The sequence below is a fragment of the Pan paniscus genome, chromosome 14, assembly GCF_029289425.2.
Source record: "Pan paniscus chromosome 14, NHGRI_mPanPan1-v2.0_pri, whole genome shotgun sequence".
NCBI lineage: Eukaryota > Metazoa > Chordata > Mammalia > Primates > Hominidae > Pan > Pan paniscus.
The window spans coordinates 18,951,011-18,967,757 of NC_073263.2; the positions used below are offsets into that span (position 1 = coordinate 18,951,011).

General features: G+C 38.2%; 1 protein-coding gene across 3 annotated transcripts in view; it reads right to left on the reverse strand.

Annotated features, from left to right (window-relative positions):
* The window catches only part of LOC117975541 (ankyrin repeat domain-containing protein 26-like), an 82,723-nt gene that overhangs the window by 45,528 nt on the left and 20,448 nt on the right, over positions 1-16,747 (reverse strand). For 2 of the 3 annotated variants that reach the window (XM_063595895.1, XM_063595894.1), the window contains exons 8-11: positions 13,498-13,664; positions 8,996-9,166; positions 6,823-6,856; positions 1,738-1,879 (exon numbers count right to left, since the gene is read on the reverse strand). In XM_063595895.1, coding sequence (XP_063451965.1) covers positions 1,738-1,879; positions 6,823-6,856; positions 8,996-9,166; positions 13,498-13,664 — 514 coding nt within the window. The remainder of the gene's footprint in view (positions 1-1,737; positions 1,880-6,822; positions 6,857-8,995; positions 9,167-13,497; positions 13,665-16,747) is intronic. The other variant, XM_055097121.2, reaches the window with a different exon arrangement.

Consider the following 16,747-nt stretch of genomic DNA (forward strand, 5'->3'; position numbering starts at 1 on the left):
ATGTTCTCACTCATAGGTGGGAATTGAACAATGAGAACACGTGGACACAGGAAGGGGAACATCACACACTGGGGACTGTTGTGGGGTGGGGGGAGGGGGGAGGGATAGCATTAGGAGATATACCTAATGCTAAATGACGAGTTAATGGGTGCAGCGCACCAACATAGCACATGTATACATATGTAACAAACCTGCACATTGTGCACATGTACCCTAAAACTTAAAGTATAATAACAATAATTTTGAAAACCTCTCTTTAAAAAATATTAAGAGAATGAAAAATGAAGCCACAAACTGGGAAAAAAATTCTTGCAAAAATCATAGCCAATAAAGGAATAGAATCCAGAATACATAAAGAACTCTTAAAACTCAACAAATAAGAAAACAACAGCATAATTTATTTATTTATTTTAATCTTTAAAAATTTTCCCAAAATTTATTGGAGTACATGTGGTATTTGTTTACATGAGTATGTTCTTTAGTGGTCATTTGTGAGATCCTGGTGCACCCATTACCTGAGCAGTATACGCTGCACCATGTATGTTGTCTTTTATCCCTTGCCCTCCTCCCACTCTTCCCCACAAGCCCCTAAAGTCCATTGTGTCATTCTTATGCCTTTGTGCCCTCATAGCTTAGCTCCCACATCTCTGTGAGAACATATGATGCTTGGTTTTCCATTCCTGAGTTACTTCACTTAGAATAATAGTCTCCAGTCTCATCCAGGTCATTGCAAATACCAGCATGATATTTTAAATGGCAATGGATTTGAAAAGACAGTTCTCCAAAGATACAGATGGCAAATAAGCACATGAAATGATACTCAACATTAGTAGTCATTAAGGTAACGTGCATTAAAACCATAATAGTATGCACAATACACATCCATCAGAAAGGCAAAAAAAAATTTTTTAATACCCAGAAGTCCATAGTGTATGTGACAATACAGAGCAAGTGGAGCTCTTGTTTACTGCTGATGGGAATGGATAATGGTACAAATACTTTGAAAAACAATTTAGCAGTTTCTTAATAAGAGGATATGCAGAGGTATCAGGAGACTTTAGCAGGTGATGGATATGTTAACTATCTCCATTACGGTGATGATTTCACAAGTGTGTACGTATGTCAAAACTTACCAAATTCTACATCATATACATGTGCCCTTTATCAAATATCAACTATATATCACTAAAGCTACTGATAGCAGGGCCACACATCTAAGACAGTGGCTGGGACACAAACAGAAAGAAGAGTATGAAATGATGCTGCAGACAGCTGGAAAACTGAGATCTTTAACCTTATAGCAATGAGAGTAATAGCTAGGTTTCAAGCAAAAAGTCCTTTCAAGCAAAAGGACAGCATGATCAGATCTGAATTTTAAAAAATATATAATTATGGTTGCCTAATAGACCATGATTTAGGAAGGTGGGATAATAAGGAAAACAGTTCAGAAGTTATTGCAGTATTCTAGGTAGTGGACAATGGTAACCTGACCTTGAGGAAAGGCACAGGAGAGAAGCAGAGTCCTTCACATGAAGTACAGTGGAATTATCACAGCTCTTGGGCTGAGAGTGCATAATATACAATCATTCTTACTCTATTTTGACATAAGACATCCTTCTGAGATGAACATCACTATAACACCTAAGCACTCTATAGAGCAGTGCTAAGCAAAGTGTGCACACATTAATACAGGATACATAAAAAGACCTTCTATTTATGTAATGGTAATGGTCCTACCTTTACAATCCACGCCAAGTTCTTCAATGAGCAATATAAACTTTTTGTAATTGGAGTAAGGCAGCTCAAAACACTCTGAGGCTATTTCAGATGACCAAGTTAAGTCATCAAAGCCATCCACAGAATGGATTTGGTTTCTGACCTATGAAATAAATAACAACATATCAAAAATTTCCACAAATAATTAGAGCATGTACTAAATGTAAATAAGTGGTAATCACCCATCTTTTGATATGATCAAAAATGTAGGTACAAGAACTGATTTTTGATTAAAGGATATCCTTATCAATAACTACTACTTTGCTCAACTTTTGTTTTAGGTTCAGGGGGCATCATGTGCTGGCTTGTTAGTGGATAAATTGCACATCACTGAGACTTGGTGTAAGAATAATCCCATCACCCAGTTAGTGAGAACAGTATCTGACGATTAGTCTTGCAACCCATGACACCATCCCCGCTTTCCCTCTCCCCTGCGTGTCTTGATCCCATCTTTGTGTCCATCTGTATTCAATGTTGAGCTCCCAGTTATAAATGAGAACGTGTGGCATTTGGTTTTCTGTTCCCGCATTAGTAGGCTTAGGATAATGGCCTCCAGCTGAATCCATGTGGCTGCAAAGGACAGGATTTCATTCTTTTTATGGCTATGTGGTATTCCATGCTGCCTATGTACCACATTTTCTTTATCCAGACAACTGTTGATGGGCATCTTGGTTGATCCCATGTCTGTGCTATTGTGAATAGTGCTGTGATTAACATATGAGTGCAAGCGTCTTTTTGGCAGAAGGATTTTGAGGTTGGGTAGTGTTATGTCTCTGGCTTTGTTCCGTTCACTTAAGTTTGCCTGGACAATTCAGGCTTTTTGGTACCATTTGAATTTTAGAATAATCTTTTCTTATTCTGTGAAAAATGACGTTGGGGCCAAGCATGGTGGCTCATGTCTGTAGTCCCAGCACTTTGGGAGGCTGAGGCAGGTGGATCGCTTGAACTCAGGAGTTTGAGACCAGCCTGGGCAACACGGTGAAACCATGTCTCCACAAAAGATGTAAAAATTAGCATAGTGCCATGCGCCTGTATTTCCAGCTACTTGGCAGGCTGAGGTGGGAGGATGGCTTGAGGGCCAGGAGGTGGAGGTTGCAGTGAGCTGAGATCACACTATTGCACTCCAGCCTGGGTGACAGAGTGGGACCCTGTTTCAAAATAAAATAAAATAAACATGACATTGATAGTTTGATAGGAATTGCGTTGAATCCATAGACTGCTTTGGGCAGTATGGCCATTTTTAACAATATTGAATCTTCCTATCCATGAGCATGGATCATTATTCCATCTGTTTGTGTCATCCCTAATTTCCTTCAGTATTATTTTGTAATTTTTATTTTAGAGATTTCACCTCCTTGGTTAGCTGTATTCCTAGGTATTTGATTCTTTCTGTGGCTATTGTAAATGGCAAGTATTCTTGATTTGGCTCTCAGATATTTATTGGTGTATAAAAATGGTATTAATTTTTGTACACTAATTTTGTACCCTGCAATGTTACTGAGGTCATTTATCAGATTTAGGAGACTTTTAGCAGATTTTTGGGGGTTTTCTAGGTATAGATTTATATCATCCGCAAAAAAAAAAAAAAAAAAAAAAAAAAAAGATAGTTTGACCTCCTCTCTTCATATGTAAATACCTTTTATTTCTTTCTCTTGTCTCATTGTTCTGGCTGGGACTTCCAGTATCATGTTGTATAGGAGTAGTAAGTGTGAGCATCCTTGTCTTGTTCCAGCTCTCAAGGGGAATGCTCCCAACTTTTGCCCATTCAATATAATATTGGCCATGGGTTTACCATAGATGGTTCTCATTATTTTGAGGTGTGTTCTTTTGATGAGTTCTTTGCTGAGGGCTTTTACCATGAAGAGATCTTGAATTTTATCTAAAGCCTTTTCTGAATCTATTGAGATGCTCATGTGGTTTTTACTTTTAATTTTGTTTATGTGTTTAATCAAATTTATTGGTTTCCCATTGAATCAACCTTGCATCCCAGGAATAAAGCCTGCACATTCCTGGTGTATTAACTTTTTGATGTGTTGCTGGATTCAGTTTGCTTATATTTTGTTTAGGATCTTTGCATCCATGTTATTCAGGAATATTGGCCTAAAGTTTTCTTTTTTTGTCATCTGCCTGGCAGGTTTTTGGTATCAGAATGACACTGGCTTCATAGAATGAGTTTGGGAGGAGTCCCTCCTGCTCAATTTTTGGGAATAGTTTCAGTAGGAGCGGTACTAGTTTTTCTTTGTATATCTGGTAGAATTCAGCCATGAATCCACCTGATCTTCAGCTTTATTTTTCATTGGTAAACTTTTTATTACTGATTTCGTTTTGGAATTCATTCGTGGTCTGTCTAGGGTTTCAATTTCTACCCGGTTCAGCTTTGGGAGGCTGTATGTTTCTAGAAATGTTTACCTTTTTTTGTGGTTTTCGTGTTTGTGTGCACAGAGGTGCACACAATAATCTCTGAGGATTTTTTGTATTTCTGTAGAGTCAGCGGTTATGTCACCTTTGTCATTTCTGATTGCAGTTATTTGGATCTTCTCTCTTTTTTTCCTTATCAACCTAGCTAACAGTCTATTAATCTTGTTTATTCTTGCAAAAAACTAATTACCAGTTTTGTTAATCTTTTATATGGATTTTTGCATCTCAAATTCATTTAGTTCAGCTCTGATTTGGGATATTTCTTTTATTCAGGTAGCTTTGTGGTTGGTTTGCTCTTGTTTTTCTAATTCCTCAGGTGCGATATTGGTTCTTTATTTCAAAATTTTCTAACTACATATGTAGACAGTAAGCACTATAAACTTTCCTATTTACGTTGCTTTAGCTGTGTCCCAAAGATCTGCTATGTTGTGTCTCTATTTTCATTATTTTCATAGAATTTTTTTATTTCTGTCTTCACTCTTTATCCAAAAGTCATTCAGAAGCAGGTTATTTAACTTCCATGTAATTGTATGGTTTTGATATATCTTCTTGGTATTGATTTCTATTTTCATTGAGCTGTCACCTGAGAGTGTGGTTAGTATGATTTTGCTTTTTTGAATCTGCTGAGACTTGCTTTATGGCCACGCATGTGGTTGATCTTAGAGTATGTGCCATGTGCAGATGAGAAGGATGTATTAATATATTATATTTTTGTTGGGTGAAGTTTTCTGTAGCAGTCTATTAGGTACAATTGGCCACATGTCGAGTCTGATCTAACACTGTGCAGGGTTGACCTCTCCCACTATAATTGTGTGGTTGTCTAAATCTCTTTGTACGTCTCTAAGAACTTATACATCTTCGTGCTCCAGGTTGGGTGAGAGTATTTATTTAGGATAGTTAACTCTTCTTGTTGGATTGAGTCCTTTATCATTATATAATTCCCTTCTTTGTCATTTCTGATTGTTGTTGGTTTAAAGTCTGTTTTATCTTATGTAAGAATAGCAACCCCAGCCCTTTGTTTTGTTTTCTGTTCACCCAATAGATCTTTCTCCATCCTTTTCCTTTGGGCCAATGGGTGTTATTACTTATGAGATGAGTCTCTTGTAGACAGTTGGGACTTGCTTCTTTATCCAATTGCCACCGTGTGTTTTTTCAGTAGAGCATTTAGACCATTTATATTCGAGGTTTGTATTTCAAATGAAAAGGATTTAATTTCTCCCTTGCTTACAAAGCTTACTTTAGTGGGACACGAAATTCTTGGTTGGAATTTCTTTTCTTTAAGAATGTTCAAAATAGGCCCCCAATCCCTTCCGGCTTGTAAAGTTTCTGCTGAAAGGTCTGCTTTTAGCCTGTTGGGGTTCCTTTCACAGTAACCTGCCCCTGTTCTAGTCTAGCTGTCTGTAAGATTTTCTCTTCTGTGTTGCCCTTGGAGAACCAAATGACTATGTGTCTTGGGGATGGTCATCTGGTGTAACATCTGACAGGTGTTCTGTGAATTTCTTGAATGTGTGTTTTCACCTCTCTGGTGAGACTGGGGAAATTTTTGTGGGCAATATCTTAAAATATGTTCTCCAAATTGGGTGTACTCTCTTCTAATCTTTCGAGATTGCTACTGAGTCATTGTTTTGTTCTCTTTACACAATCCCATATTTCTCAGAGGTTTGATCATTAAACATTTTGTTTTATATTTTTGTCCGCATGTTTTGCCTTGATGGAGCACTCTTCAATGTCAGAGATTCTTTCCTCAGCTTGGCCTATTCTACTGTTAATGCTTCCAATTGTATTTTGAAATTCCTGTAGGGAATTTTTTACTCCCAGAAGTGGAGTTGGGTTCTTTCTTAAAATAGTTATGTCATCTTTCAACTTGGATTGTTTTACAGCTTTACTTGGATTGGGTTTCAACCTTCTCTTATTTCCTGAAGAGTTTCCTTGCCATACAAACATTGAATCCTGTTTCGAATATTTCAGCCATCTCCATCTGGTTAAGCAGCATTGCCAGGGAGCTAGTGTGATCATTTGGGGGTAAGAAGACACTGGCTTTTAGAGCTGCCAGAGTTCTTGTGCTGGTTCTTTCTCATCTGTGAAGGCTGATATCCTTTCTTCCTTTTAAGCTGCTGTCCTTTGGCTTTATAATTTCATGTTTGAGGGTTTGACTGTGGTGCAATGTAGGTATAGATGAGTGGCTTCATTTCTGGATGCGTTCAGAGGGCCAAAGCTCAGCTCCACACTCCTGTGCTGAGTGCTCTAACCCTAGGTGGTTGCAACTGGGCCTGTGGCTTTGTTCTCTGGTCTCTTGTGGTTGACCACTGGATGGCCTGGGGGAACCAAGGTGCTCCCAGACCACTGGCAAGAGAACTCCATTGGGTGCTAGGGATGATAGGGCTCTGGTGGGGCAATGGAGGGCCGTGAATAGAAGCACTCCAGAGGGGCTGCTGGGGGCGGAAATGCTTTGGAGGGTAGGTGGGGATTCCTTGGGCAGCAGTGCCTTCAAGGGGTGGCTGGCTGCTGTTTCTAATTACTTTTTCAAAGTAAATGTCTTTACAATCACAGATTCTCTGTTTTTCACTTTACCTCTTATAATGTATTTTTTAACAATCATATTCACGATAACATATTTTTTAACAATACCTTGTCCTTCTCATTAGATGTTTTCTTTGTAAGCCTAAAACAACAAACAGTTCATATATAGGCAAACAACAAATATGTAAAATACAAAGAATATCTAAAACTATTGTCTTGTGTATAAAATCTCTGTATTTGTATTTCTCCTATTCTTAAAGTTTACAGGTAATTTTTTTTTCTTCTTTTGAGACACAGTCTTGCTCTGTCACCCAGGCTGGAGTGCAGTGGTGCGATCTTGGCTCACTGCAACCTCCGCCTCTGGGTTCAAGCGATTCTCCTGCCTCAGCCTTCCAAATAGTTGGGATTACAGGCACGCGCCACCACACCTGGCTAATTTTTGTATTTTTAGTAGAGACGGGGTTTCACCATGTTGGTCAGGCTGGTCTTTACTCCTGACCTCGTGATCCACCTGCTTCGGCCTCCCAAAGTGCGGGATTACAGGTGTGAGCCACTGCACCCAGCCTACAGGTAATTTTTTTACGGGGAATGGAAAATACAATTATTTTATACAAGGGAGATTAAACTACAAACAGACAAAGCAATATTAAGAGACAAAGAAAATATACTACTAATTAATAATACAACCAAAAATTAAATTTAGAGTAAGCTTTCTGACAGCCACAGCAAAAGGAAAAACAGGTTACTTGCATTATTTGATAAAAGATATATGCCATTTTTTGTTATTGTCATTTTTGATGAAAACAAGCTATTTGGAAAATATTACTTATGTTCTTATATGAGAGAAACTCCCCTTAAATGATATTACTTAGCTTTTTCAGGCCTTACTAAGCAGTTTGGATGCTTTCTTCTAAGCAATGTACATCTTGTAAAAATGTACTTTAATTCTCACGGCAACTATGTGAGGTAGGTAACATATCAGCTATTTTATGAAGGAAGAAATCAGGGACAGAAAACTCATGTAACTTTCCCTAGCCCATACAGCTGGTCGGTAGCAGATCCAGCATTCAAACCCAGGAATTCTGGCTCTAAAACATGTGTTTCACAACATGCCATGAACTCAATATTTATTTTCAGCTGTTTTTAAGTGATATGATAGCACATTAATCCAGACTTTCATTCTATTTCTGGCCAAAACTATAAGTAATATTTTCTGAATCTTGCAATTAAAAAAAATACTAAGAACTTATACCTAGGCAATTTTAGAAACCTACTTTCAATGAACGAATAATTCAATTTTTCCTAAAGATCCATCAACAGGCATTCATTCATCTATTCAACCGTTTATTCCTGCATCCAACTAATGCTTCTTGAGCACACAATACGTGTCAGTTGGTCCAGGAAAATATGGTTGTTATACTTGAAAACTGTATAATCTAAGAGTAATAATCCTTGATAGATCATCAGTAGCTTGCTTTTCTATTGTACATAAACAAAATCATCCTCTTCTCCCCAGAAGCCAAACAGCTATAGAGTTGACATATCTGATATTTTTGAGTACCTCACCAAATCATAGCTATTTATGATGCTACTGTCAAAGGCATTGTAATATATACAATCATCAAGAATTATGTAAATACTATTTAGTATGACCTAATGTTTGTACATTTATTATTACATTACTTTAAAAAATCTATCTACAATAGTTTAACTTTTCGGTCATCATTTTTATGTTCAATTTCATTAGAATATTCCATTTCCAACTCAATTCTGAAGGAACAACCTCTTACCATAAAATTATATATGAATAGCAGGAGGGAAAAGAATTAGTTTACTATAAATCTTTAAATAACACTGTATCAAGCTTTCTAACGCTTAGACATGCAAACCAAATTAAATCTCATAAGCATGCCCTTCTCTACCGGATCAATTACAAAAGAATACAAACATACTCTAAAAACTTCTATGTTAAAATAAAAGAAGAAAATACCCTTGAATCCCATATTTTTCTTCACTTATTACCCATTTCTTTATTGCCTTTCTCAGACAATGTTCTCTCTAGAGATGTCTACTGTCATCCACTAGAGTCAAGGTTCCATGGTGACCATTTATTGAAACTGCTCCTTGTCAAACCCACTCATCCTTATCTTAATCAATCTTTCAGCAGCATTGCTACTGTTGAGTATTCTGTAGCTTTGAAATATTTCACTGTTCTATTTTCAGAAAAAGTAATCACTGCTAACGTTCCTTTACAGAGAAATAAAGAACTTGTCAATTTTACCTTCTTTCTTCCTCATCTATTTCAGTTAAACTGCTCTCATCAGTCACTTGCAGCAGATCAAGAGTTATTAAATCAGCCTTCTTAAATACTAGTGAAGTCACAGATTCTGTTGTGGTCCATTCTTCATGTTCATTTTTCTTTACTTTCTTCATATGCAAGGCAGGGACACTACTTCAAAAAATTCATTAAAAGGATAATGTTTTCTTTTTTATTTTATTTTATTTTATTATACTTTAAGTTTTAGGGTACATGTGCACAATGTGCAGGTTTGTTACATATGTATACATGTGCCATGTTGGTGTGCTGCACCCATTAACTCATCATTTAGCATTAGGTATATCTCCAAATGCTATCCCTCCTCCCTCCCCCGACCCCACAACAGTCCCCAGTGTGTGATGTTCCCCTTCCTGTGTCCATGTGTTCTCATTGTTCAATTCCCATCTATGAGTGAGAACATGCGGTGTTTGGTTTTTTGTCCTTGCGATAGTTTGCTGAGAATGATGGTTTCCAGTTTCATCCATGTCCCTACAAAGGACATGAACTCATCATTTTTTATGGCTGCATAGTATTCCATGGTGTATATGTGCCACATTTTCTTCATCCAGTCTATCGTTGTTGGACATTTGGGTTGGTTCCAAGTTTTTGCTATTGTGAATAGTGCTGCAATAAACATACGTGTGCACGTGTCTTTATAGCAACATGATTTATAATCCTTTGGGTATATGCCTAGTAATGGGATGGCTGAGTCAAATGGTATTTCTAGTTCTAGATCCCTGAGGAATTGCCACACTGACTTCCACAATGGTTGAACTAGTTTACAGTCCCACCAACAGTGTAAAAGTGTTCCTATTTCTCCACATCCTCTCCAGCACCTGTTGTTTCCTGACTTTTTAATGATCGCCATTCTAACTGGTGTGAGATGGTATCTCATTGTGGTTTTGATTTGCATTTCTCTGATGGCCAGTGATGATGAGCATTTTTTCATGTGTTTTTTTGGCTGCATAAATGTCTTCTTTTGAGAAGTGTCTGTTCATATCAAAAAGGATAATGTTTTCTAATAATTCTACAGACAAAAAATAATAAACCCAATTTTTATAAAACTGCAACTCTTTTCCATCTCAATTCATTTACTAATACAAAAACCTGTTATGAAGTACCAACAAAATACAAGGAAATGTATATTCTCTGCCTCAAAAGACAGGTAAATACACAATTATAATACAATGCAACATGTAAGAGCTGATAAATGAAAAGTTATTTCTGAGCACAAAGAAGGCTTTACAGAAGCAGTAAAATATAAGGGAAGCACATGAGGAAAAAAGTACATGAAAATCATCCTACTTAGAGATCAGGATGTGAGCACAAAGACTGGGTACATGGCATCTAGGTGATTCTTAGGAACCTGAAGAGAAAGTGTAAAATAGAAAGAAGCAAAAAAAAAAAAAAACAAAGATGCTTTTCTGTAAAGTTTTAATGAGCAGAAAGCATCTGGTTAAAGTCACCTTCCACTTAGGAAAGGACTGACTGGTAGCCATGGCAACAAGTGGCTACCCAGAACCAGTTTTAAATCTACTCAGTCAATGACCACTGGCCTCATCTACCAACCAATCAATGTCAGCTGCTTGCTTTTGATAGAGAAACAATCAGAGACAAACTCACTCCAATCAGTGAGCCTGGAAATGCCAACCAATCCACAACAATCTCACTCTGATAACCATGCTGCTCCAGATGATATCAACCCATTTATTCCTTTAAAACTCAGCCAATTCTTCAACTCCACTCTTCCCAAAACCCTATGTAAGATCAGCAGCTGCTCCATCAGAAGAGACTGTGCTTGACCAGCACATCTCTCCTACTATAGGTGGAAATGAATTCCAACCTTGCCTCTTTTTTTTCAATCACTGAAGGCTTCTAACGCTTTAGGAAAATGTTTTCAACTCAATTACATCTACCACCCCTATATTTTATTTTGCTTAATAAAATACAAATGAAGTTTGCAATTCCTTTGATCCACAGTACCGTAGTTAAAACTATCATAATTACCAGAAAAAGAATAATTTGTGAATAACCACAATATTGGGCTTTTCTCCCTAGATGGAAAGAGCCAACAGAATCCAAAATATGCATATAACTTCCAGATAAAATTGTCAAAATGAACCCATATCAAATTGGTTTTTAAGTAAGAATCCATTTAATGTCTAAATCAATATACCCAGGGTAAACTCCATTCACTCATTTAATAAATACTTATTAAGTTGATACATACTATCTGCTAGGCACTTTTCTAGGCACTGAGGGTACAGCAATAAATAGGAATCCCACTCAAGAGTGAAGTAAACACACGATAACAAATATAATCGATAGGCAAAATATATAGTATCCTAGAGGAGAAAAACTAAAGCAGGAAATGAAAGGTTTATGGGTTGGGGAGGAGGGCTGGTGGAAATAGTAGAATGACCAGAAAGGGTCTTGCTGAGAATGTGGCTGTTAGGCAAAGACCTGAAGGAATGGGAGGGGCAAGCCAGGAGGATATCTGAGGGAAAACCATCCCAGATAGAGTGAACTGCCAAGTACAGAGGTAAGTCTGGAGTGCTTCAGGAACAGCGAGAAGTTCAGTATGGTTGGAACGGAGCAAAAGGAATAGAAAAATAGATGTTTAAGTTGGAGAGCTAACAGGTCAGGTCACACATTGCCTTTTAGATACTAGAACATTGGCATATATTCTGAGAGAAATGAGAGGCAATTAGGTTTTGAGCAGAGGAGTGCCATATATAACATGTTTTAACAGGTCCTCTGGGCTAAGAATTAATAAACAGAGAACTAAGAAAAAGAAACAAGATCAACTGGCTTCCTGTAGGATCTAGTCTGTTACACTCATCGAGACAGAACATGGTAGTGGCTTGAACATGGAAGATGGAAGGAAGACTGGCTTTTGGATATATTTTGAAGATAGGCTTCATAAGATGTGCTGACAGATTAGATGTCAGGTATCAGAGACAGAGAAAGAGAGAGGGAGATGAATCAAGGGTGACACCAAGGCTTATTGGCAGAGCAACTGGATGAGTTGCCATGTACCCAAGTAGGAAAGACTACCTGTGGGGAAGGTACGAAGAAGAGCATCAGAAGCCCGATTTTGGACCTGACAAGTTTGCAATACTCAATAGGTGACCAAAGAGAGGCGTAAAGGAAGCAGTTTGATATTCACGTCTGAAATTAAGGAGAGAGACCTGGGCTGGAGATACACATTTGGACATCATTCTCAATACACAGGGTAGTAACAGTCATGAGAAAGAAGACTGAGGACTGAGTGGTGGGACATGTCAATGTGTGAAAGGTAGGGGATGAGGAGAAGCAAGCCAAACAGACTGTGATGGATGGACTAGAAAGGCAGGAGAAGCCAGGTGAGGGAGCGAGATCCTGAAAACCAAGAGAGGGAAGTGCTGAGGAGCAGAGAGTTAGAGAGTTCTCTGTTGAGTCAGGCGTTGCCGATAGGTTGAGTAAAACGAGGTCTCAGAAATTAAGGCTGGATTTATTAAAGTGAAAATCAGTGGTACCTTGAGAAAAACAATTTTGGAGGAGTGATGGGAGGGCAAATTACTGGAGTGACTTTTAGAGTGAATGGAAAGGAAATGTGAGCCCCTTGAGTAAGGCAGTTCTCTCAAGGTCATCATACCTAAGTGGCATGATCATGAACCATCTAATTTTCTTGTGGTTTAGCTGCATTTTTCGAATCTTATATGAGTATACAGTCTAACACTTTGAAGATCTTTTAAATTAAATACATATGACATTTAAAAAATGCAAAACCAAGGTATTATAAGTTTATAAAATTACAGAACTAAAAAGACTACCTGAACATTTCTAGATTATGGAAGCTGATCATCATTTTGCTCATATTCATAAATAAATATCACAGAAAGACTAAAAGTTTCATGGGCAGTATTTTGTGCTTGATAAAAGCCATTCAACTCTAGGATATTTTATCCTCATCAAATATACAGAGTAATGACTCATATTAAAATACTGAGTTCCACAACAGGAATAAAAGGGGATCAATGAAGGAAACAATCTTATTATAGAAACTAAATTTTTGTAAATTATATAATATAAGTCCTTAACGTGTATGTATTCACACAAGTCTTGGCTTCCTGTAGGATCTAGTCCCAGCACTGAAGGTGTCAGGTGAAAGGAATGACATATTTGAAATTTTGACACACTACTAAATTACCATTCAAGAAGAATTTACCAATTTCATTTACCCACAGTGTATGAGAATCCCTTTTTCCTCACATTTGTCAACACTGGTTATCATTTTTTAATAAAATATTGATACAATTGAAAAAATGGTACCTCTTTTTTTCTGCATTTTTATGGTCAACAGGCAAGGCTGAATATCCCTTGTAAAAGTGTAAAATTTGTCAATCATGAATATTTGCCCAAATTTGGATTACTTTTATAGTACAGTAGAAATGATCTACTGTTAAATATTGCTGTAGGCTTACCTATCACACTCTTCCTGCTCTGTCCTAGGAATTTGCTGACCATCAGTTTTTCCATTCTCTCCTTGTTGAATTAACCCATTATCAATACGGTCATCCGTGGAGACATCATGTAGTTTTCTTGATGCTTCTGTTTCATTCCTTGCATGTGTCTTCCTTTCTCCCTCCGCCTTTAGTGAAAGTTTCATAGATAGGATACTTGTTATCATTTTATTCATTGAAAAATTGTTCTGTTTTCATTGATTTTATCGCTTCACAGTTCAACTTTCACAATTTTAGTCATTAAAATATTTTGTACTTATGTTATCATTATATATAGGATTATATGTAGAATTATAAGATATAAGTAGCATAATTTTATCACTGACATTTGTATAAAGTTAGCTTCATTTCTGTGTGAGTGAATGCGACAGGATTTTCCAAAATTTCAAAAGGGCTCTTCTAAATTTTGTCCTTTTATTTCCATCCATTCTTTGCTACCTCTTATGAATTTTCACCCATTTAACTGGGAAGAAACAGAAATAAAAAGACGAAGACACAAAATGTGTCATCTTCTGCCTTTTCCTCCTGGATTTTACATCAAACAGCCAGATTTAGAGGATGTGACATTTGGGGCTTCAGGAAGAGAAAGGAATCTTTCCCCTTTCTTCACTAAGCTATTCTGTTTCCCACCACCTTTTATAATTCTTTTTTCTTTTGGCTCCTGGGATATCAAAAAAAGTGAAGGTGCTCACTGAAATATATATATATATATATATATATATATATATATATATATATATATATATACACACATACACACATACACACAAACACACACACCCACACAATCGGCCCAAAGAACACCAGATGAATACTCTGAAAGACTATACCATGCCATATAGATATCAGACTGTCTAAAGTCAACAGGAATGAAAAAATCCTACAATCATCAAGAAGAAAGCATCAAGTCATCTATAAAAGAAACCTGATGAAACTAACAGCCAACTTCTCAGCAGAAGTCTTACAAGGCAGAAGAGATTAGGATCCTATTTTCACAATGCTTTCAGAAATAAACTGCCATCCAAGAATTTTCTCTCCAGCTAGAAAAAGCTTCATAAATGAAGGAGAACAAAAGTCTTTCCAAGACCAGCAAATGCTGAGAGTATTCTTCACCACTAGATCAGCCCTACAAGAAATGCTCAAAGAAGGCCTAAACATGGAAAACAGCTGTCAATGTTCATCATCATAAAAACACACTGAAGTGTAAAATTCACAGCTGGTGTACAGTGGTTCGTGCATACAATGTGAGCATTTTGGGAGGCCAAGGCAGGAAGATGACTTGAGGCCAGGGATTTGAGACCAGCCTGTGCTATGTAACAAGATGGCATTTCTACAAAAATCATTTAAAATAAATTAGCTGGGTGTGGTGTGTATGCCTGTAGTCCTAGCTACTTGGAGGCTTAGTAGGAAATTCTTATCTTGCTATAAAGGATTACCTGAGGCTGGTTAATTTACAAAAAAGGAAGTTTAATTGGCTCACAGTTCTGCAGGCTGTGCAGTAAGTGTGACATTAGCATCTGCTCCTGGTGAGAGCCTCAGGAAGCTTAAAATCACAGCAAAAGGCAAAGGGGAAGCAAGCACATCACATAGCAAGAGTGAGAACAGGAGCATGAGGAGGGAGGTGCCACACACTTTTAAACAAGCAGCTCTCATGTGAACTCACTTAATAGCAAGGGGATGGGCTAAACCTTTCAGGAGCCAAATGCTCCCATCGTCCAGTCATCTCCTATCAAGCCCCAACTCCAACACTGGGAATCATATTTCAATAGGAGATTTAAAGGGGACAAACTTCCAAGCCATATCATTCCACCTCTGGCCGCTCAAATCTCATGACCTTCTCAAATTTTGAAATATAATTATGCATTCAAAAAGTTCCTCTAAGTCTTAACTCATTCCAGCACTAACTGAAAAGTCACAAGGCCCAAGTCCAAAGTTGCATTTGGAGATGAGTTCCTTACACCTATGAGCCTGTAAAATCAAAAAGAAGTTATTTACTTCCAAGATACAAGAATGCTACAGGCATTGGGCAACCATTCCCATTCCAAAAGGGAGCAATTGGCCAAAATTAAGGGGCAACAGGCCCCAGGCAAGTCAGAAACCCAGCAGGGAAGTCATTAAATCTTGAAGCTCTGAAATAATCCTTTTTCTGACTCCATGTCTCACATCCAAGGCACGTGGTTGCAAGGTGCGGGCCCCCAAGGCCTTTGACAACTCTGCTTCTGTAGCTTTGCAGGCTGCAGCCCCTGTGGCTGCTCTCACATGTTAGAGTTGAATGCCTGTGGCTTTTCCAGGTGAAGGGTGCAAGATGCCAGTGGATCTACCATTCTGGGGTCTGGATGTCAGCAACCCACTTCTGACAGCTCCGCTAGGTGGTACCACAGTGGGGACTTGGTGTGGGGAATCCAACCCCATATTTCCCTTTGGCATTGCCCTAGGAGAGGCTTTTTTTTCCCTGTGAGGACTCTGCTCCTGCAGCAGGCTTTTGCCTAGGCACCCAGGTTTTCCCATACATCCTCTGAAATCTAGGTGGCAGCCACCAAGCCTCCTTCACTCTTGGATTCTGTGCACCTGCAGGTTTAACAACATGTGGAAGCCACCAAGGCTTATGGCTTGTGTTCACTGGAGTGGCAGCCCAAGCTGTACCTAAGCCCCATTGAGCCACTGAAGCCAAAGTGGCATGTTTGTGAGAAGCAGTGTCATGAGGCTGAGCAGAGTTAACAGGGCCCGGGCATGCCCCCTGAAACCATTATTTCTTCCTAGACCTCTGGGCCTGTGATGAAAGGGGCTGCCGGGAAGAGCTCTGAAACACCTTCAGGTCATTTTCCCCAACATTTTGGATATTAGAACTTGGCTATGTTTTAGTTATGATAATCTCTCTAACAAGTGGCTGTTCCACATCCCATTGTATTTCTCTCCTGAAAAGGCTTTTTCTTTCCCTATGACATGGCCAGGTTGTACATTTTCCAAGCTTTACACTTTGCTTCCAGTTTAAATACAAGTTGCAACTTTAAGCCATTCCTTTTCTCCTGTATCTGACTGTAGGCTGCTAGAAGCAGTCAGGCTATTTCTTGAACTCCTAGCTGCTTAGAAATTTCTTCTGTCAAATACCCTAAGTCGTCATTTTTAAGTTCAATATCCACAGATCCCTAGGACTTGGGCACAATGCAGCCACATTTTTTCCTAAGGCATAACAAGGGTGATCTTTGTTCCA